This window comes from Ambystoma mexicanum, chromosome 6q, assembly GCF_040938575.1.
Source record: "Ambystoma mexicanum isolate Mex_15411 chromosome 6q, UKY_AmexF1_1, whole genome shotgun sequence".
Classification (NCBI taxonomy): domain Eukaryota; kingdom Metazoa; phylum Chordata; class Amphibia; order Caudata; family Ambystomatidae; genus Ambystoma; species Ambystoma mexicanum.
The window spans coordinates 351,971,295-351,995,066 of record NC_090937.1 but is presented as its reverse complement, the minus strand read 5'-3'; the positions used below and the strand labels follow the sequence as shown (position 1 = coordinate 351,995,066).

At 44.9% G+C, this 23,772-nt stretch overlaps 1 protein-coding gene across 1 annotated transcript in view; it reads right to left on the bottom strand.

The window, feature by feature from the left end:
• ABCA1 (ATP binding cassette subfamily A member 1) overlaps nucleotides 1-23,772 on the bottom strand; it is a 241,282-nt gene that overhangs the window by 32,160 nt on the left and 185,350 nt on the right. The window contains exons 26-35 of the mRNA XM_069630840.1: nucleotides 22,631-22,679; nucleotides 21,957-22,070; nucleotides 19,926-20,074; nucleotides 18,525-18,649; nucleotides 7,207-7,305; nucleotides 5,984-6,173; nucleotides 4,596-4,690; nucleotides 4,070-4,102; nucleotides 1,233-1,338; nucleotides 43-117 (exon numbers count right to left, since the gene is read on the bottom strand). Coding sequence (XP_069486941.1) covers nucleotides 43-117; nucleotides 1,233-1,338; nucleotides 4,070-4,102; nucleotides 4,596-4,690; nucleotides 5,984-6,173; nucleotides 7,207-7,305; nucleotides 18,525-18,649; nucleotides 19,926-20,074; nucleotides 21,957-22,070; nucleotides 22,631-22,679 — 1,035 coding nt within the window. The remainder of the gene's footprint in view (nucleotides 1-42; nucleotides 118-1,232; nucleotides 1,339-4,069; nucleotides 4,103-4,595; nucleotides 4,691-5,983; nucleotides 6,174-7,206; nucleotides 7,306-18,524; nucleotides 18,650-19,925; nucleotides 20,075-21,956; nucleotides 22,071-22,630; nucleotides 22,680-23,772) is intronic.

Genomic DNA, 23,772 nt, shown 5'->3' with positions numbered 1-23,772 from the left:
AAGCACTGAGAGCGTAATTCACCTTATGAGAGTAATACTCACCTTAACGTTATCTTTTGTGCCCAGTCTGTCCATGAAGTTTGCCAAGCTGTCTAGAAACCGGTCTGCAGCCCCTCCCTGTGGAAAGAATGATATCTATTTAGCCGAAATAAAATACTCCAGCAATCCAGGGAGTAATGTTTGCAGAAGGAATAGGAGGTGGCCCAGATCTCATGCGGACCATGCCCCTGGAAGGCAACCAACGCTGATGTTGCCCTTACTGGGTGAGCCTGCAACACACCTAGTGGGTATTTACCCATTATTTTGTAGACCTCGACACTTGAGGTGGCCAAGGAGCTAGTTCCATACCTGTGCACTGCCACATGGACCCAAATTTAGCCAACAGCACTTTGCATTCTGGGGTTGAAGAACCATGCTTATAGCAGCCAAGGCAAAACTACAATTCACTGCATGCAAAGTGCTGCTGGCTAAAACTGTAGATTAGGCTGAAGCTGAAGACATGGGGCCAGTTGGCAACGATGGGGCCTAGGGCATAATGTGTGCGTGGGCACGCCAAGCGTGCACATGTTTAATGAGAAAGGTGCTGATTGGGAAAGGAAAGGGAAACATGTAATTGCAAATAAGAAACGGTTAAGGATTATAGATAGAATCATTTCAATAGATAATTCAGGTAGAACAGGAAAACAGGGTTACTTTCAACCTCACAAACTTCATACACGAGGTCACAGCTGTCGCAGCCACAACCTGCACTGAAAATACTATGGCAGGCCACTAACGACAAGAACTGAGCCAGATGGGAAATGTTCTAATTTGTGACAGAAATTGTTTGACTGCCCCAGGATAGGATTCAAGGCAGAGTATTCTGACTGGACTTCAAGGTTTCCAAAAGTGCAAAGATGCAACTCAACTCTTATCCCACATTGCACATGTGGAGCGCTTTTTGGGTACTGAAGGTGGAAGGCGTTCCAACCGATTAAGATTGATGGATGCCTGGGCCAAGAATACATGAAAAGGATGTCTGCCGCCTTAAAACTGCCTGAAACCACCAAAAATGTTGGCTTGCTGATAAAATGGCCACTCTGGTTACCACTGAAACTTGTGGCATGAAGTTTGTCTGCAAATGTTGTCGAGAAGATTAGGCAGCAATCTGAAATCAAGGCATGCGATGGTGCCGTTGCTGCCTCTCCAGTGCACAGCACTATTTTTTGAGGGTCGCCATGGAGCTGCTTTACCTGTGTGAGTTCAAAGAGTTTCTTCACGTGCTTGATGGAATTGTTGATGTCATTGCTTGATGGAAGTGTCTGAGAGCTGCTGGCGCCTAACGAGAATCCACCGTACCTGAGGGATTAGACACAAATTCACAACGGTCAAAGACAACAACTCTGCTGTTTGGGCAAAAGCAGCTGCCTCCTCCCCTGACAAACCAGCAACCGTACTGAAGTCAGCCATTCAGCGGCAGCCAAACAAACAGCTGCAATTGTAAAAGCCCTGCAGGTAAATGCAAGATCTTACCACACCCATGACCACCATTGTTTAGATTTATAAAAGCTGCACATTAATCACCATTCTGAACTACACCACCAGCGGACAGAATGCCTCCATAATATTTAGCAGAAAGAAGTCTGCGACATAAAACCACTTTTGACTGAAAAGGAAAACAGTCAGAAAATAGCTGAAGTTACCGGACTCTAAAGTTATAGAATGGCGGATGTTGGGTCTAAAATGCCAGAGCTGGGCACACACACTGGCTGTAACCGAGAGCATAGTACCCAGGAATTGACTTTGCATTGGCTGGGCCGTGGGACTTTTCCCTACTGCAAAGTAAATCCCACATCCTCTAGCCTGCACACTGCCCACCGATGTGCCCACCTCACAACAAGAATACCCGCTCTGCCTCTGCAAACACTCTTTTGGAAACACACAATTCTGCCACTTGCACTGGCCCGATAGATCTAAAAATGTCACTTCAAAAAGACCATCCCCCTGAAGCACGCAGACGTGATATGTAACCCCATTCGGGGGACAAATGTGTGGAAGGGAAAATTGGGGTCCCCAACGCATGCAGTGCCAGGGATCCCGAAAATGGGAAAACATAATCTGATCCCTGGTGAGAGAACTGCACCGGGGATCAGGAAGTTAAAAAAAAATGCTGGAGTAAGGGACCCTCATGCGTGTGCACGCAAGTGTCCCTTTACTCAAAAGAGAAAAAAAATACTGTTGCAGGCGCGAGCGGAGCGCCAGTTGGTGAAACCATGCAACAGGGTTGATGGCGCTCTGTGCCTGTAGCCACCACTGCTTGGGTCCTGTAAGCTCTCCCCTGATAGGCAGAAGAGTGCCCTAACCACTGCTGCTGCCCCCCAGGTGGCCCTCATTCCGGGGCACATTTAAATACTGGTGCTCCGCATAGCAAGGGAGCACATTGATTGTGTTTTACTTTTCCTTGTTGCTTAATTTAAAAATAAGGGCCACCTCCCTTGCAGGAGTCCCGCAGAACTCCCTGGGCCACACCTGGCAGACGTAGCCCAGGTGGAGTGAGTAGTGTGGGGCCCCCCACACTGCCTCTGAGTGCTGGGCTGCATCTGATATACGCAGTCCGGCCTACCTAAAGACTTAAAGAGTTTGGAGCCCCCACACACTGCTGCTGCTGCCACCTGCCGCCCACTGCCTGGAGAGTCGCCATCAAAGAGCGCAGGAAGAAGGAAGATCAAGCAAGCAGCAAGGACCTTGAGACAGCCCTGGCCAAGTTGTTTTACAAGTAAGGTCTTTTAAAATAGTTTTTTTTAATACAGTGTACTGTATAGACTTTATATATATTTTAAAGACATTTTATATTTTTAAAGCACTCTTTATATTAGTGTTATTTTAGTAATGCAGCTGCTAGGCTTAGTGTAGTCTGTTTATAAAGTCTTGTGCTCTGCCCCGTTTGTGAAAAAGCTCACAAAACCCTGCTGGTGTATTGGAAAAGTATATTAGAAAGCTTAAAACTAAAAAGAAGCGTACACAAGCATTCCTTTTGTCTGCCTCTCCTTTTGTGCTGCAGTTACTCTAACCTTGTGTTTCCTCATTAGGGGTATTTGGGGAACCGACCTGCCCTTACCTCTTGATCTTCTCTACCCTTACGTTCTTCCTATCAAAGTACACCACAGTGATCTCGAAACCCAAAGAGCGGGTTTGGAGACAGGTAAGAGGCGGGTCAAGTTATAAGTGAAGGGTTAAGTTGTATATTGTGTACCCACCTACACCTGTCTCCCTATTTGGTGCGTTGGAGGATCACCCCGCTACAAGTAGCTCTCACAATAGCTGTCACATGCAATTCCCTATTTTATCTCCCCTCAGAGGCTACTCTTAGCTTTGTGGCCTGGCTCCTTTTCCAACGGCACAATAGTTTCCCTTCTCCTTCGTAATTATAGTCAGTATTGTCATTAGTGTTGCCTCCCAGCTCCATTTCACATTGTCGTTCCGAACTTTCAGTCGAGTCACTGCACAGCTTCTGACTACATGTAGCATCTCTGATCCCACTAGACTTGCTAGACGCCGTCACCTGGCTCACTAAACGCTGCCCGCCCCTGTCCTGCCTGGCACACAGTACAGCTGTACCTCTCCTTTGTGTCCCTCTGTATCCTACCCTCGGCTATATATCTGTTCTGTTACCTCTGAAAAGCGCTCCGTTATGAATCTCTAGTGTTGTATACCTCTGCAAAGCATTCTGTAATGTATCTGTAATGTTCTATACTTCTGTAAAGCGCTCCATTGCTTCTCAAAGCTGGGTCTACGCTCAATAAATATCATAAGATTATCATATAATTAATAATTATAGCTAGTTCTATTGTGCCAGTCTTAAATTCTTCCCCGTTCTCAAGACTCTGCCTCAGTTTAGAATCATCCTACGGAACCAGCTCCCGTTCCTTCACTGCATGAGCGATCCTGTCAACCTACATCCTTCCTCGATTGCCTTTAGGCCCTATCAGTCACGGTGCATTCCGATGTAAGACTTTGCAAATCTCTGTAAAGTGCTTTCCACAAGAGTGCCTAGCAATGATAAATAACTATATATGAGTTGAGTACTCACCTAAACTCATTCACCCAGATCTTGTTCTTCAAACTGCGCAGTGGGAAGGAAGGCAAATAGAGAAATGTTACACCACAGTATCTAGGAGCATGACGAGCATTACTCACATTCTCCAAAAATCAGTCAAAGATGTAGCATATAGAATCCAAAAGGTAGAGCAAGATTTCATATGGCTCTCCTCCCCCCTAAAACGGATCGGAGCCCAACAATTTGGGAAATCATGCATAAGCATCCCTGCAACTGGGGGATTTAAAATGTGACGTTCTTCACCACCACAACTCACGTTCCTTCTTCCACAAAAATAAAGTTATTGGTCTTTACCCCACTCACAGGTGTGCTGAACAGTGTTTCTGATTATCCAACTGGGACTCTAAACCACTTGGCCTGGGGTCTTCAATCTTCCCACATAATGAAGATGTCAGGGGCCCTGGCTTTCTGCACTGTGACTGCCTCAACTAGTTCCCAACATGGCTTCTCAGGCAGTCGGCTAGCTGCCCGCTGCCTCCGTGTAACCGCGCACACATACCTCTTGCCAATGATCTGTGCATAGGTCTTCACAAGATAGTCTGATATGTTTCTACCCGTCAGGTTCTGCAGGATGTCCGAGGTATGCTGCTTCCTCTGTGGCCAGGAAAGAAGAGAAATCTAGGGTCAGACTCCATCACGCACATGTGAACCACTCCACGTGGCAAGCCCAAACTAAGCTCTTCTCCTTCCTATGTGGGCCTTGACAAACATGTTAGGGAATTCACATCCTGCAGGGAAAAAAAAGGCAACTGCCGCAAAAAATATTAAACTACAATTTAACAAAATGTGTGCAGTCGTAGTACTGAACCAAAACGTAACACCCGAGGGAGTTGCTTCGGTGTGCATGGGTGACTCACATGGCAGCAAAGAAGTGTAGGAAATGTGATTTTAGCATTGCCAATCATGCTTCACTGGACACACTGGCCGTCGGGGAACTGTGGCGCTACCCGCCTCCAACGCTTGCCTGGAAATAGTAGCACCTTGAAAGAAATCCTAAGGGCGTCATTGATAATTTGGCGGGACATGGAATTGCAGTTACGGCATGCATTAAGCAGGCCGTAATGGGTTCGGTCCGAATGTTTCAGTCATGCAGACCCTTCTGCTATTCGCCATTTTGGAGTCGCACAGGATTCCACTGGAGAACTGCGCAATATTACTGCACGCAGTGTTATGGAATGCAATAACCTCGCATTCGGTGATGGTTTTGTGTGAAGAAAATGGCTTCCACACAAAACCAGACTGTGTTTATGAGTTTAGGTACTGAAAGTCAAAATGTGGCACTGCATTAAAAGTGGCTGTAATTCTGTCCCCATCACTTTAATTTTAGTTATTTGATAAACCACCAATCGAATGCCAGGGAGTAGTGGAGAGGTTAACAGAGCGCTTGATTGTAGCAGGTAGTTCTTGAACATGAGGCACTGTATGAAGTGCAGGACAGTGCTATGGGGCCAGTTAGGACGAGGCCACAGAAATAAGAGTGTGCTGAGGGGGACTGATGGACAGGCGATAGCACGCCACGGTGTACTACATATTTACATTGCACGTATTTACAATTGAGTGCATAGGAAGATAAAGGGAATGTCACGTATTCACACGATTTTGGTCAAGTGACAAAGCCGGGCTTAGAACCATGATCCCAAGGGCAGCAGTCTACCCCCTACGCAACACACCCTCTTTTTTTGGGCACTGCCTAGGGCACAACTGTGTTCTATGATGGCAGCTTCAAGTGGGGAGTGCACAACATGTTTAAATAACGTCTTTCACTAAAGTCTTCGGATTTCAGGCATTGTATAGCTGCAGTGAGCGTCTCAGAGAAAAACGCCGACAATAAAACTTTGTCATTGTGAAATGAGTGGTGCGGCCCCCTGTGAGATATGTATGACGTACCTGTGGAGGAGGTAGCCCTCCAGCTCCCGCCGGGCAGACGGGCAACATCTTCTTGATCTTCTCATTACTGCACTGGCACGAGGGCGAGGGGTTCTCCATGGTCCAGTTTCCATTCAGGAAGATGTCCAGGAGGTCCTCGGGAACAGGTGCTGTGGTCCACTCGTCTTCTCCATACGAACACGGATTGCCCCTGAAGGAAGGATGCACACACTCACGGTACTGCCTCCAACTCATCAAGTATGCATTCTTTTGGGCACCCTGAAAAGCTCAGGCACCACACAACGGGAACTCGTCCGAGTTAACATGTGTTACTCTGGTCTCATTTTTCAGCTGAGTTCATAACGTTATTAATGTCATGCTATTTCTTGCGTCTTCCTTTTATAATAACTTACTGAACTTCCTGGTGGTGACCGTGCATTCAACCCCAAGAGCCGCAGAATGCAGGTCTCCCTTCTGTAAGGTCGGGGGAGTGAGGGGGGGGGCAGCTTAGGGTTGACATGTGTATATTAGCACCCCCTTCGGTGACTACCGCAACCATGTGAAGTATTTTTATACCACAAAGTACCAGCTCTGTAAAAGCTTTAGCACACTCATTTTTAAAAGGGCACTAGTACAGGGTGTGAAAACCTTCTCCTTTGGATTTCAAATAGTGTTCGGAAGATGGGCGGGGCAGTGGCGACTGCTCCAGAAGCCTCACTAATTCACATTTAAAAAAATCCAGAAATCACTATGTAGAGTGTGACAAAAATGCAAAACCCCAGAAAATCTTCGACATAACATGAGTGGACTAAAAGAGGGTGCTCAAGTGAACCAGAAAGTGCACGCACTAAAGGGCCCGCGTCCTCCAGGCCCTAGCAAACCGTTTTGGACAGACCAACTGGTGAGCATGTGAGCGTGGGAGGTCATGCTGCCGCTTTCTTTATAAACCTGAAATATCGCATGTTTGCGGCTATGCCAGGTAGGAGGCACTGCATCTGCGAAGCCTTTGTGTTATGCATCTCCCTCTGTAAATAAAGAGGAATTGTGAGAGCGATGTGGAGAGGTTCTTCCCGACATTGACAAGTACCGTAAATGAGGGCTACATCACGCTGAAAGCTACATTATTCTCTGGTTGTATGAACTGGGCCTAAGATAAGGTGTTTGAGCATGATTAGTGTGTCTAAGGAGTCGACAAACAGTAACAGCAGCAAATAGCCAAAGATACAGCAAAGAATGGCACTTACGGGATGGAGTAGCCTTTCATGCAGGGGGTCCCAAAGCCAGGCTTATCTAGCAGGGCACTCAGCAGCTTCTGGGTACTTGCGTCATCCGGGGCATCATTGCTGAGGGAAAGGGAACGCAGGCACAGTCAGGTCACAGAGAAGCAAGGGACATGTATAAAAACATCTCTACGAAGAGGTCTGGAAATGATGACACTTATCAAATCACTATGACACTGATGAGTACATTGGGGGAAACTAGGACTCTGCCCAGAAACAACAGTCTGCGTTAATCTTCCATCCAATCACTGTTTGCCCAACACACTTCCTACACTTCCAGGTGTCATTTAGTATTGTAAACCGCATAAAAAGGATACAAAAACACAAACTGCATTAACAAAAAAATAGGAGATGCTCCCCACCTGTACCAGAACCAAGAAACTACTTACAACACAGACAAGTCCTCCAGACAAATGGGAAATACTTCACATTTCATTATCGAATTGCAGTAGAGGATTCAAGATGTGGAACAGTCTGACTCGCTAACAAACCCTCAGGAGTGGAGATCTGTATGAGACAGCATGCCATAGGTTTTAGGAGAAAACTGAATGTTGGCTTGTGGCCTTTCTCTACATTCCCTCTCTAGTAGAGCATGACAATGATATTGCTACAATGTGAGCTCACTAATGTAGCATGACTTTCAGCGACTTTGAGTGACTCCCAGTAAGCCAGACTATATGGGCCTCATCACGAGTTTGACAATAACCCTTAAATCTGGCAGTCGCGTTATTACTGCCGGATTTAAGGGTCCGCCAAATCAGGGCTTTGGTGGATTTTGCCCCAGCTCTGAGCTGGGGGGAAATCTGCTGAAAATTTGCGCTATTACCGCCGACGGGAAATCCGCAAACTGTAAGAGCGCAAATATTCCCCATTGAGCCCAATGGGGAATGGGGCATTCCCGAATGGGCTCAGTGGGGAATGGGGAATTCAATTACGGCCAAACCTGTGATCCGGTGCCAATAGCGCCGGGGTTTGGCAGTAGGGCTAATACTGCCCAACTCGTTATGAGGCCCATATGTCACTAAAGAAACTATCCACAGTGAGGCACAGAAATTGATGAATTCTGTTGTAAATATGTGTTAAGATGGATTTCTAGAATCTGGCGTGGTTGACAGATTTTAACAGGCTACCCTAGTTATGGTGAACAGGGAACTCCGAGAGGTTAGCAAAAATCCAACAAAGGTAGAAATGGAGAGCAGTCAAGGCTTATTCTCAGGAGAGTGAGTGGGGTCAGGCGCCCTCAGTGAGTTCACAAATTATGGACACAGTAATTAAATTTAGACAGTCATTTATGAAAATACAGTTGTTTAGTATAGGCCTTCCGAACTCACTGGAAAGTGTATCTAACAGGTATTATTATCGCACAACACTCCATGATACTAATATATAGAGTCACCATAGGTTCAAATAGACATCAAATAACTAAGCAAAAACAGGTAAGTATTTTTGATGCAATAAATGATGGAGCCAGATCACAAGACAATCACATAACTTAAGAAGTCCAAACCCTTAGGTCAATGGGGCCTTGTGCCCAAAAGTCACAGGAGCCACAGTGTTTCTCACCAGAAAAGAGTCTCTGTAGGCAAATTCAATAGGCTTCTGTTGGTGATGGTTAAAAAGTTTCACAACAATTTTACCAGAGGTAAGTATGCGTTTTCTTTTATTCCAGACTAAAGACTAACCCTGGGGCAGCATACTTGACCCAGGTTTGACGGTCCAAAGGAACAAGGAGACAAATGCACTTGTTCCCAATGTTATCCTATGAAGAATAGCTGGGACATATACACTGCATTGACTTAACCCGTTGACACTGATTTTCCCAGATTTTGTGGATCATCTAGGGGCTCGATCTTCCACCATTGGCTCCGGTGAGAGGTGCCCAGGAGTGCCAGATTCAAGGATTCTTCCGGTTGGGTGCAGCTGCAAGATGCAACCTCTGCCGATGAAGAAACTCAAGAACCACCAATGCAGGCCTCTGCAGGACACTTCACAGGTTGGAGGAAAGTGAGTTTCAGTGACAGTCTCCGCACACAGGCGACAACAGGCGTCCTTCCAGTTGTAGTCACAGAAGGTGCTCCAGGACAGCATCCCTTAGTGCCGGAACGCTGACATTCAGGGAGAAGCCGACTTGTGGCACAAGCTGGCAACCACTAAGGTTCTGGACTCGAACGCAGAATGGCAACGCTTCTGGCGAGGTCGCCCATGAGAAAGATGGTCAGTCCACCTGGGAGTCTAGGGACACTTCCGAAGGCTCAGAAGGGCAGTATCCTTGAGAAGGTAACAGGACTAGTTGGTCCCACTAGTCCAAGGGCTGAAGCACTGCTCAGGGTATTCAGAGATCAGGCAGAGGAGCAGGGCTTCACCAGCATGGCTACTGGAAAGGATGCTGAGCCACTACAGGAGTCGTCATCGGATCTTCAGAAAGATACTCTGCTTCGAGGGATGCCTGGCTCCAATGATGATCTGAAGAAATGGCTGCAGAGGTCCTCCTCTTATACAAAATCCGAGCTGGAAGCAAGTAGAAGCCCACCAATGGTAAGTGTCAGATCTCTAGGAACGACAGAGGGGAATATTGTGAAGGTTCCGTAAATGTGTGAGTGAATTATCAGAGGAATTCCCATCCCATTTCAAAATGGTGAGGGTGTTCCTGATAGCTGATTGGCCCTAAGGGAAGGCAGTGGACTTGGAACCTTCAGCAGGGTTCTAAACTGCCTTTTGTCTGAAGAGGTTCAGGAGCTGGTCATGTTTGTAAACTCAGCATGAAGTTACAGGAAAAAGACTGAATAATGTACTGGAAGCCCTTCATCAGAGAAATTTTGCTGTGGCACATGTTCCTGTGATATTTGGAGGGGGAGCGCAGCGATTTTAGAGAGTACAGGAGTGCTTGAAGGGTCACTTATATCTTCGGTGGTACAAGAGTTAACATAGAAATACCCATTAAAATGACATTGCACATTGAATCTCTTGTGACCCATTTGTGAATTTCAAAATGGAAAAAAAAACTGGTTTTCTTTCGGTAGCAGCGTGAGGAAATATAAGGCGAGTCACTACTCGCTCACCCATGAACATCATCCATATTAATGTAGTGCTCATTTGAAGGAGAGATGAAGAGACACTGCTCGTTAGAGCGTGCACACCTAGAGAGAAAGAGACACTGTACATTCCAGCGTCTGCACTGGGCAAGATAAAAGACACTGGACCTCATTACATGTTTGCCAGGATACCGAAAAACGGTATTACCGTTACTGGCGCCTGATCTGCCGCTATAACCAGCAGATTATAGGTGCCGTCAACAGTAAATTAATCCCCATTCTATGGCGACCATTGTACTCCATGGGGGGATTTCCAGTAATACCACCTGTTTTTTGCCAGTGAGGTGCCTGACTTTCTGGCACCAAGGACACGGAAATGGCAATAGATAGTCCCATCCCCTTCCTGGGCCACAAAGAAAGGCATCACTAGCCTGTGAAATCGGCAGATTTACTAGGCAAATGCATGACCGTATAAGAACTTTCCTGGCCTGGTGAGGCAGGAAGAAGACCAAAGAACAATATGGCCAAGGAAGCAAGCTAAAATCTTGTGGCAGAACCATTTTAGGGCACTACCCACGTTTAGTAGCCATATGCAGTAAACGCGAATGTGCACACTAAAAATAATGCTAAAATAGTAATAAGGTATCTGCTGCCACCAACTTGTCTTTAGGCACATATAAAAGTAACCAAAGATCCAAAGTGTAAAAAACGAGGGTGATACAAAAGTATCCCATTGCACTGCACTGTAAGGTGTGAGAAACCTGAAGTACACCTGGCTAGTACCTGGGGATCTGTCATCCAGGTGGCCAGGATATGGCCATCGCTATTGGATCCAGTTCCTGGAGGTGGACCAGTGAGGGAGGATCACCTGGATGGGGGGTCCGTGGGAGATCAAGAAATGAGACGCAGTTTCCTCCTTCCTTTAACACCTTTTGCCCATCCTCTCACGTAGGACATTCCAAACCACTGTCCTCCCCCTTATTCGACACAAACACTTTCGCCCAACACAAATGACAACGGACCAACACTAGAGCCGTTTACCTGGCATGTCCCAATACAAGGGTCAGGCAAAGTCAGGCAATTGATCAGAATTGCACACACCCGACGGCCCTTTCCCTCCCCACAGGGATAAAAGGTGGGGTTTAAGAGCACAGTATGAGCAAGGTGAGCACAGCAGACAGCATGACGAAAGGGCTAAGCAGGCACGCCAGTTCAAGAGAAGGAGTAAGGCGGCAGGAATTGAGAGGGTGGCAAGGAGAGAAGTGACCTTGCCCTTCATCCCAGGACAGCAGAACCTTTGTGGAAGAAAGCCTAAGAGCGCAAAAAAGAGCATGCGTGTCTTGCAGCAGATATCAACGGTTCACGGGACAAGTCTATGCCGATAAGCAGGAGCCAGGAAAGCTCCCGCGCCCGTGTTACCGGCCTTGACTCCAGAGAAGCAAAAGCCAAGCGGTTCATCACAGCTGGTATGTTGAGGGCAGAATCGATAAGAACCGGGCTGTGTTGCATGAAAAAGCACATGGTGGCAAGTTTGAACTAAGTTTAATGAACTGTGTAAAGAACTGTAAAAAGTGATAAGGAGAGGCCATCTGCAGAGGGAAAGCCGGCACCTCATGGGTGCTAATTCAAGAGACCCTGGTCGATCACCATCTGAGCGAAACTACAGATACCAGAAGGCCATTGGAGGGCCAGCAGAAAGAGGTCAAAGTGATCATACAGGTGGTCTAGTAAAAACCCTGTACAATCGAAAGACTGATCTACACCAGTGTGAAAGAAAGGGAAACGAACCACGCCAGATGAGAAAGTAAGTAAAACGAATCCCGCAAATACAAGCAAATGTGAATTTAGCAAGAGTGAACCCGACCGAGGAATGCTAATGAGAAGGGGCAAGTCTAAAGTCCCAGGAAAAAGTATGTTGACAGGAGTGAATGTGGCAGAGGGATGTCCACTAGAAATATTTGAAAAGATATCAAGATTTGTGAGCAAAGGTGAAGCTATAGTGAACCCAGAGAAGGGAGGTTGAAAGTAAAGAAGGGTCAGCGCTCAGAAGAGGGGGACTCGGGGGTAAAGTCATCACCCTACGTGAAACTAGAGGCATCTAAGGGTGAGCCGATCACCTGGTGAACATTGGAAAGGAACTTTAGTTTTGGAACCACAGAGGCCCCCGAAAGCGAGAAACCATAGCCATCCGGTGTCTTGATATCATTAAAGAACTGTCTATGGATTTGCACCCAGAATAGGGGAATCCCGTGGTGAAAGTCGGCACCCAATGCCCATAGAAAAGAGACTGTGTATTTGTTGTGTTAGTTGAATATGTCAGGTCCTCGAAGGCAAGAGACTTTCAAGGAAACAAGACTTTCCATCAACGGTCCAGAGAACTGCCATTGGAACTGTTGTCTCATACTGAAGAAGCCCAAGACTACTGTGCTCCAAGCTCCCATCTGACCTTGTGTCCAAAACGTGGGCAAGGGAGACCCAGGCTACCACATCCTGACATATTTGAGAAAACTTCTTTCTTTTCTTGAGAACTATCCCACACCCTTTTTTGTATCAGTTGTGAGGTTTGGCAATAGCTTTCCTAGTATAGGCCTTTCTTTTGACACAACGCCACTAGGGCTGCCTTATTTTTCATTTGATTGCTCCCATCTTAGATCTAGGTTTAAAATAAGCGTTTTTCCAACCTGCATACAGCATTCATTGTTCAATAAACACCATTGAACTGATCATTTGTGTCTGTCTTACTTGTTGCCTCCATGAGTTCCATACATATGGTGTCAGTGGTGGGATATGATTCAACTGACAAAAAGTGAAACCCATGCTAATAATTGTGGTACCTCTGAAAGGGGAAAAGTAAATAGTTGATCTCCTAGAGTCAGGCCGTATATCCCGCCTAAACGAGGTGTTGTGCTCTCAGTTACATATTCTGTCTACTCAACAAGATCTGTTCTTTAAGACTCAAGTCTTACTAGATACTCTACCACTATCTAATTTTAATATCCAGCCGTGGGACCGAAGATCCGGCCGGTCCTTTCTTTCATCAGACCGAGTGCTTTAAATCCTCCTCCATTCAAGCCTTTTTTTCCCTTGGTATTCAGTCTCAATCAGCAGGGGGACCATCAAGGTTAAAGCCTAATATCTCCCAGTGCACTCCTTCGACAGACTCAGAATCAGACGACTCTGAAGATTTTAAAACTTTATCTGAAAGGATTGAGAATTGTTCTTTTTCTGATTCAGACAACACAGGGGGAACCCTTACACTCCCGGAAGAAATGGCCGACCTAGCCAATATTATTGCCCAATTGGCAGCTCATCAGATACAAGCAGAAAGCAGACTACAGGAAAATCTAACTAGGCTAACTGATTTGCAAGCAAGGCTATAAATACCACAAGACGTTCTACAGCCATATCTGGACGGTGAAGGTCTTGGAAATGTTTTCCTAAACTTCGAAACCCTGGCCGAACAACTTGGGTGAAGAGAGAACCTTAAGAAATTCTATTTGGGACCCTTGTTAAAAGGGTAACTCCAAACCTCTTACCAAATACTCTACCTTGCACAGGGAGCCTCCTTCCTATCCATCAAGGAAGGCTTGTTAAAAAGAGGGCAAACCTGCAATTTTTACAGGCAGAAATTACGAGCCATTAGGTTGAACCCAGGAGAAACTCCTTTAAAGATGGGTAAGCGTATTAAACAAGATGGTGGCCCTATGGACTAATAATAAAACCTTTGCGGACTGGTCGAAATGGCCTAGAGCAATTTACAAATTCTTTATCCCCCTTTTTAAAAAACCTTCTCCTGCAATTAAATCGACCTACTCTAACCATGGCCATTGAGACTGTGCAAAATCACTTTGATGCAGGTAAGTACTTCCACCCAGCCCATCAATGGGAAGATCAAAGAGATCATAAACCCATCCATCCCCCTTCATCCCAAGGAATAGATAAAAAAAGGGGGCTCATATAGAGCCAAGGAAGGGATGCCTCCAGAAGGACTAGAGATTAAGAAGCCTTATTCAAGACCTAAAGATGAGAGCAGAAGGGAGGAAGTAAAAGGGAGCAAACCACCTCCTTTGGTCTGTTTTTCCTGTAGAGAAATATGTAATCTTGCTAGACATTGTCCAAAGAATATCAGAGATGAACCTATGGAAATAGGTTCTATGAAGGGTTAAGAGTGGGAGTAAACCGAAGAAGAATTAGAAACTGTTAACATCTGTTTATGTCAAACCCAAACGGGAAAGAGTTAAGGGCCCTAATCGACTCGGGTAGTAGCAAACCGATATATGGGCTGATTTAGTTACAATAAAAGATCTAGACTACGCGGCCCTGGTCCGAGTAACTTGTGTACATGGAGACAACAAAATATACCCAAAAATTCCAGTACACTTTGAAATCCGGGGTGAATCCTGTAAAGTACCATCAGCCATCATTCTAGTACTTCCGGAAGAAGATATTCTGGGACGGGACTTCCCCATCTTCTCTACTCTCTTACAGCAGTCTCCACCTCCCTTTAGAGATGTTCTACCCCATAGATCCTGGCAAGAGACATACGACTCCCAAAACTGGCCCATATGGAACTGGGAAAGCACAGAACCAACCAAACCTAAAACAACCCTGGAAACCCAGTTCATGGGTGATTGTAAAGATAGCGATGAAACCACTCTACTTCTAACTTCTAAAACTGATAATGCGGAATATGCGAGAGTTCATGGACATATCTCATCCCTGTCCTCTGCTCGGTCTTGCAAACAAAAGACCCGACCAAAGGACAAGCATATCCACCTCGCATAGGGGAAGGGCTTGTGAGAAACCTGAAGGTGTCTCCCTGGCTAGTCCCCGGGGTTCTGTCATCCAGGTGGCCAGGACACAGCCAAAGCTATTGGATCCAGTTCCTGGGGGTGGACCAGTGAGGGAGGATCACCTGGAGGGGGGTTCCTCGGGCAGTGGAGTGTGACATTGATGGGTGAGATGCTGTATCCCCCTTGCTTTAACACCTTTTCCCCATCCTCTCATGTAGGACATTCCAAACCACTGTACCCCCTTTTATGACATGAACACTTTCGCACTACACAAAGGAGAACGGACTAACACTAGAGCCGTTAACCGGACATGTCCCAGTACTAGGGTCAGGCAAAGTCAGGCAACTGATAAGAATCACACACACACACCCGATGGCCCTTTCCCTTCAACACAGGGATAAAAGGTGGAACCCAAGAGCACAGTACAGGCAACGCGAGGACGGTAGACAGCATGATGAGATGGCTAAGCTGGCTAAGCAGTTCAAGAGAAGGCGGAAGGGGGCAGGAATCAAGAGGGTGGCAAGGAGAGAAGAGACCTTGCCCTTTTCATCCCAGACCCACTGAACCTTTGTGGAAGAGACCCTAAGACCGCGAAAATTAGCATGAGAGTCTTGCAGCAGATGTGAACAGTACATGGGACAAGCCTATGCCGATAAGTAGGAGCGAGGAACGCCCCTGCGCCTGTGGTACCGGCCTTGACTCCAGAGAAGTAAAAGCCAAGCAGTTCATCACAGCCAGTGAGTCGAGAGGAGAATCGATAAGAACCGGACTGTGTTGAATGAAAAAGCGCAAAGTGGCAAGTTTGAACTAAGTTTAATGAACTGTGTAAAGAACTGTAAAATGTGATAAGGGGAGACCCTGGTCGAACCCCATCTGAGCGAAACTATAGATACCAGAAGGCCATAAGAGGGCCAGCAGAGAGAAGTCAAAGTGGTCATACAGGAGGTCTAGTAAAATTCCTGTATACCGAAAGACTTTGATCTACACCAGTGTGAAAGAAAGGGAAATGAACCCCGCCAGATGAGAAAGTAAGGCAAACAAATTCCGCAAATACAAGCGAATGTGAAGTTGGCCAGAGTGAGCACGACCGAGGGATGCTAATGAGAAGGGTGCAAGTCTAAAGTCCCCCGAAACAGTGTGTCGACGAGAGTGAACCCGACGGAGGGATGTCCACTAGAGCTGTTTGAAAAGCCATCAAGATTTATGAGCAAAGGAGAAGCCATAGTGAACCCAGAGAAGGATGGTTGAAAGTAAAGAAGCGTCAGCGCCCAGAAGTGGGGGAATCAGGGATGAAGCCATCACTGTACATGAAACTATTTTTTTATTTTATACGGTTTATACAAACCTTTAAAATATTTCCCGACACATCAACAAAACATGTGACATACATCATCCTCCTCCTCCCTCCCACATCTGGTTTACCCAAACACTCCTTTACGCAGATACTTTAGTCCTAGACAACATCAACCAAACTTAGCTGCCCTTCAATTGTTTTTAAAAATTGGGTCAAAGGAATTAGCAATTTCAAGTCAGTTCCATTAAACATATGGCTCCACCACTCGTCCGCACACAGGGATGGATGATTAGCGCTCCACAAGCCCAAATGTAAGGTTCTTTCATTACGAAAGTTGGAGCAAAAAAGAACCAGGTGCTTTAGTGATTCCTGCTTATCCTTGCAGAATCTACACATAGGATTCATGTTGGCATTGCGTTTCCACATTTGTAGTCTCTCCTTTGTTTTAAATAAGTTCATGCGAAATAACAAATCACCTACCTGCTTCAGGATCTGGGAATAGGCTGATATATCATTGAGCTGTGTTATGTGGTAAGCAATTAAGAAGGGTCAGCGCCCAGAAGAGGGGATCCAGGGATGAAGCCATCACCCCACAAGAAGCTATAGTAAGGAATTGAGAAGCGTCAGTGCCCAGAAGAGGGGGGCCAAGGGGTGAGCCCATCACCCAGTGAACATTGGAAAGGAATGTTAGTTTTGGAGCCAGAGAGGCCCTCGAAAGCGAGAAACCATAGCTATTTGGGGTCTTGATATCATCAAAGAACTGTCTAGGAATTTGCGCACAGAAGAGGGGAATCCCGGGGGGAAAGTCACCCAAAGCCCATGGAAAAGATACTGTGTATTTGTTTTGTTAGTTGAATACGTCAGTTCCTTGAAGCAAGAGACTTTCAAGGAAATGAGACTTGGCCATCGACAGTCCTGAGATCTGCTATTGGAACTGTCATCTCATACTGAAGAAGCCCAAGACTGTAGTGTGCTCCAAGCTCCCATCTGAACCTGTGTCCAAAACATGGAAAGGGAGACCAAGGCTACCGTATCCTGATATATTATTTGAGAACACTTCTTTCTTTGCTTGAGAACTAACCCACACTCTTTTTTGTATTAGGTGTGAGGTCTGGCAATAGGTTTCTTAGTCTAGGCATTTGCTTTTGACACAGTGCCGCTAGGACTGCCTTATTTTTCAACTTGATGGTCGAAGCTTGCTCCCATCTTAGATTTAGGTTTAGAGTAGGCGTTTTTCCAACCTGCATACAGCATCCATTGATCAATAAACACCTTTGAAGTGTGATCACTTGTGTCTGTCTTACTTGTTGCAACCATGAGTTCCTAACAAAGGTGCTGTGTGCAATGTTAAAAAGAACAAGAATTCAAAAAGGGAAACACGGTTTCCCAGTACTGATAGTCTGAAGGACTGATCAGTTTCCAAACCACAATGAACAAAAAGCAAGAAAAGTGAATCTGAAGGCGTTACTTCCCTTCAAAAAGTCGGGATCAAAAACAGAGCAAAATGAATGGGCTTCCATACGAAACTATGGAGGGGGAGTTGCAAAAAGAGAATATTTCCTAAGAATATGGAACAAGTTTACAGCACCATTGTGAAGAAAATGTGAATAGTAGCTGTAATGCTGTTCGTTATTTTGAGACACTTTTGTGATTAGTCACATGTATCTAAGAGTGGGGGTATGCTCCTCCTTTCCCACTCCTTGCCTTCAAAGGAGGTAGGATGTTCCTGGCAAAGTGGAACACCCTCAGCTAGCAGATGAACATGAATGGTCTTTGAAATCACGACGACGAGATGACTGTGGAACTTGAGAGTAAGTTAGATCTAGCTACTTTTGGAATTCAGACTATGGCGAGCAAGCAGGCGCTTGAGCAAAAACATGCTCTTAGCAGAACGCTAATGGTTGAGAGACAACTGAAATACCCTTCCGACCTAGTTGTGCTTATCTTCTTTTCTTTGACATTGAGCTTCATATAAATCCCTACCATTTCCTAACAAGGTGTCTTAAGAGAATGGGATACTTGTCTTGGATTGACTTGTGGCTCCATGCTGTCAGGCCCACCCATACGTTTACCCCATGACATGCTTGTCACCGGAGTCGTATCTGAGAATGAACACAACATGCTGCGCTTACCACAATTCAGATTAGAATGGCGGACACCTACCTAATGAACGTGTTCTGCTCCTCATACATCCACGGCTGCAGTTCCAGGTTGGGATATTTACCGAAAGGTGGCACGATTAGGCTGAACATAAGAGCAATCAACACAAATACCGCTGGCAGCACAATCTGCAGTCATTGGAGAAAAACAGGAAGGATAAAGGAGTCATGAGTAGAAGACCCAGGCGCGCTCGTCAGGTATATCCACAATCTCATGTCATGGACTAATTCAAACTATTGCAGGGTATGATAATGTCAGACAGTATCTAGCGTGTGCATACAGCAAAATATACAATGAAAACCTTAGGATGTGACAGCTGAAAGTCTAGGCTTCACTTATTTTCTGTGATGCTGAAAGCAATACTCTGAAAATATGCACTAGTGGCAAGTTAAATATTCTAAACAGCACTTTAGTCTGGCCTCAAGGACTTCAAAGTAAAGGAAGAAATAATCTGCTTCATTTTGTTGTTGTGGTCACCAATGCAATGACAAGTCGTGTTTCACCATATAAGTGCACTCTCTTTGGCGGGATATGTTATTTCTTTTATTACATATTAGATACAGCCAAGTGCAGCAATTATCGTAATCATTGAAGCACTAGCCACATGGAAATGGAAAATGTTATAACCACTGCTTGTGATGACACAAGAGAGGGTGTTGGAAAGGGGAAACACGCCCAGTAGCAGCCGGATGCATGTTTCCAAACTTTATAACATCAGGGCCTTCCTCTGACCCAATGGATAACGATAGCAACCAACTTATACAAATGGGAAACACCAAATGTGGCACCCGCAGCGACACTACTCTATGGGACTGAAACAGTGTGAGAAGTGTCTCAGAGCCAAGGAGGGCTGGATTGTCCTACTCAAAACACAGAGACAGACAAAACAGTCAAATTGCTGGAAAATGATAAGGCCGTCGGGTGGCAGGGAAGGAAAGCTAATCAGTTTAAGAGCGGTGACAATGTAAGCGAGAGACGTAAAAAGTTAATGACTGAACAAAATGTATATGCATTATTAACTTAGCGATACATTGGAATGTCATAAATCTGTGCCAGGTTTTTTGGCTTCAACCGGACATTTAGGAAACGCTGCCTTAAAGATTCACTGATTGTAATTTGCATTTGACAGGAATCGGTACTTAGCAAGTGTCGCCACCTCAGACACTATTAAAGGTACATTTGCTGCCACGACTAGTGAGGGAACCCTCCCCTTGTTTACCTTCTCGGCTAGAATCCAATTGATTCTCACTACTCTCTCAAGCAGGGGTTAGAAGCGGATTTTATTTACCAAAAGGTGGAGTTGTTAACATTTTTAGACCTCCCATGCCTGCTGCCCCAGACGAGAGTGCCTGAGCTACAAAGGATGCAATATTTGGCATGTTCACACTAATCTCTTTAGCTCACCTGCGCAAAAAAGCCCTTGCGGCTTCGACGTGCGTAGAGGAACCGCTTCCAAAGCAACGCCACAAACTGTTGCCGCATGAGTTTCCAGCCATTTAACTGGTAGGAGCCTTTGCCGTCAACGCCGCTCAGGAAGTCTGTTTCCCGGGATTCTGTAGAGAAGCCATCATTCTTTTGTCAGATTGTTTTAAACACTGAGATACCACTCACTCCCCAGACTCCGACAGCCTAAGGACACCTTTCCACTCATCACTGTGCTGCCACAGTGAGATGTTTATTTCTTTCCGGCCCAATGAAACAGAACAACACTCAACAGAACATCGCCCTAGAGCCAAAAACACAGAAAAGAACTGACGACCGACCTCTTCAAGGAACACCTGATACGATACTGCTACAAACAGAAGTCCCTCGGCCCACTTGGGCAGCCGAACCATACTTCTTGATTACACCCCCCAACCTGACCGTTGCAACGTCGTATGTGTCCCGATGCACAATCTTAAGTTGTTCCCCGCTCACTATGTGCAGCGGTAAATTTATTCCAGGCTAGGCCTGGACTATAAAAATACCAATACATGTATTCAAATGTCCGGCACATTCACAGCTCCAGGAGCCAGCGGCACAAAATTATGCTCAAAGGTGATGAAGTAGTTTTCCGTACATGATTTAACGCCTGCAGGCATCATTCCAACAAACATTAAACACTTCCAGCAGTTAAAAATTGTAGCCCCTTTAGAGCCACACCAATCTGGGGTAGAGTCGTGCTGCCCGAGATGTGGTAGCTCGGGAAATAGACCAAATAAGAGTGTTCTACTCTAAACCAGATAGGACAGACAGCATTGTACCAACGAGGGCCAGCAGGCAGCAAGATGCCAACCAACAACCCACATGAACAACTAAAGAGGACTGAGGTTTTTTTTTTCAAAAGAGGACAGGACTAGGCCCTCCTAGCAACAACAAACCTTTACCGTAAAGCCCCTTCACCTATAGAATACACTCTATAAATGCCTCTGTCCACAAGGGACCACCCCTGAAGGAGTTATCCCAGAACTGGAAACCCAATGTCAGACAACACAATATACAAATTCCACAATTATGTTCTAGTGAATACTGAAATTATAACCTCACACAATACTTCATAAATACATTATTCTTTATTGCATACATTCATTAAAAAAACACAAAGACGTTTTCTATAACTTATTGGGTATAGCAAAATATATTTTTAAAAAATACACAGCTGGTGCTCAATAACCGGATACACACAATTATCAAAAATAACTATACTGAAAACACCAATGAAAACGACATAAGTCCTACACAGATGACAGTCCAAAAATGCTAGCACTTGGTGAGATCAAACATCCATGCATCAGACAATTCATATCATTAACAGATTCCTTAATTGCAAATCCTTAATAGACTACAAATGCCCTATTCTAACTGTCTAAGCAATCAAACAGTCCAACAACCCACATGCAGGTCTCACTATGCAAGTAGATGTTTCACACACATCACAACTTGATGCATTTTCAAGACACTCATTCATTTTCGTTTCATTTTCATTATTCGCACTGAAAAAAAAAAGGAATCGGTGAAGGCATTTTCTTCCAAATGTGCTTCATAGTTGTGCACGTAAAAGTGGATGATCACATTTGCGAACACGCTCCATCCCAAAGTGTAAGATCTGAGCCAATAGGCAAAGGGTCAAGTGAGCACATCCTGGCAGTTTACAAAGCGTATAGTATGAAAAGGAGGACTTTGCCTAAAGGTACACTTAATATTCTACAAAGGGCATTGAACTAAATATGTCTTCAATGAATGGGCGTGTGTAGGAGGGTGGCAAGGCTGACGAAGCAATCAGCACAGCAAGTGAATGAATGAATGAGAGTGCCCCAGATGGATCGTCATTCATTCTGAGCATAATGACATCATCAGATTCCAGCTGGAGGATCATTGTTTAGTCTCAGAAATAGACGGATCAACTAGTTGTTATCATTAAGCCCAAGCATACCATTGTGTAACCTAAATATATACCTGGATCTATGTCCGAATCATTGGGGTCGACCACCTCGTCATCTGTAAATGGGCGGAGGCAGCTCTGGCGGTCTCCAAAGGCATAGCGGCTCCTCCTGGCGGGCAACGTGCCATCTGGAGTGAAAAAGACAATGGTCACAGCATGTTGGCACAGGGACCCAGGAGTAACTCATAATTTCATCCAAAAAAACACATTCCAGACGTGTTCAGCATTTAAATCAAAGCCCCATCGTGTCTCATTACCGAACAATATAACATTCCTTACCTACATTGGAATGAGGCCATTTAGACTTCAAATTGACCGATACCAAATGCAATGCATAGTTCTAATCTTCCCCTCTCTACACAATGCAGGACTTGAAATGTGTGTATGGTCAGCTGTGAAAGAACCCATTTCCTTCCTTCTCTCCACTTGCTCTTTCCCCTCCCTTCACCCACTGGGCTCACAAGTTGCAATTGACAGTGTGAGGTGAGATATAAATCACGTATAAATACTTAAAAATACTTCTTTACAGTTTACATGTAGGTGTGGACATGGAGGAGGGGACATATGTTACGCGCACTGCCTTAAGATTTTGGTCCCATAATGTTAAATAATAAAAGACGATTAAATGAAGGGTATGCAAACCCTCTTGCATGTATGACCTGAGACATTTGTGAGGGGACCCACTTACCTGAGGTCTCGGCATCCACTCCGGTGTCGTCGGCTACTTTAAGAAATATCTGAAAAGGAAAGAGAATATTTATGTGAAGACGTGCACTACATCTGAAAATCCAGTCCTAGTAACGCAAGCCTTTAGCTATTTCTCAGGTGGATTATTGGGGCCATCCTGAATTTTGTTCTCTGTGCCAATCAGACTATGCCTCAAAGAAATTATTTTTTTCAGTGCTTTGTTACAAACAAGAACAAAGGAAGAGCAATTTTACTTAGAAGATTGTGTACCTTCCAGTTAAAGGTAACATGCCTTAAAAAGGTGTAATAAGAATTAAGACCAAGTGAAATCCCAAGTCAAAGAAACCATGCCATGAAGCTGTGAGGATCTAACCAAAGAAAAGAGGATTGTGAATGGAACCCTCCTGTCCCTTGCACACCTTAAAATCCCGTCAATAGGCGGGGTTACACCGTTAATTGCTGAAGATGTTGTAAATACAGTCTTTTTAAGTCTGTATGTTCAGAGAGAAGCAGCTATTGACATAACTGTGATAAACAAAAGTGTTTAATGATTAGATAAACAACACAATAAAAAGGTATACAGTTCGACTTAAAAAATGGTTGACGCGTTTCGAGAAAGACATTCTATTCTTCCAGAGCCAGATGATTGTTCTGAACTGTAGATAAAAAAGAGAGGAGAGAGGCAATAAGGTTCAAACGTATGTATGTGCAAACAGATGTCTACTACCACGTACATTTAAAAAAACATGACCTTTCACATTGTTCATATGGTACTATGCTGGATCTAATACAATCTCTAAATCATTATCCGAAGTCACTGATTACCACGTGTAAAAATAATCCCTATCAAGGGTACTAAGTGATTTACTCTCTAAACGTACAGACTTAAAAAGACCGTATTTACAAAATGTTCAGAAATTAACGATGTAAGTGATTTTAGTACCCTTGACAGGGATTATTTTTACACGTGGTAATCAGTGACTTCGGATAATGATTTAGACTGTATTAGATCTAGCATAGTACCATATGAACAATGTGAAAGAAGTCATGTTTTTTAATATGTATGTGGTAGTAGTCATCTGTTTGCAAATACATAAGTTTGAACCTTATTGCCTCTCTCCTCTATTTTTTATCTACAGTTCA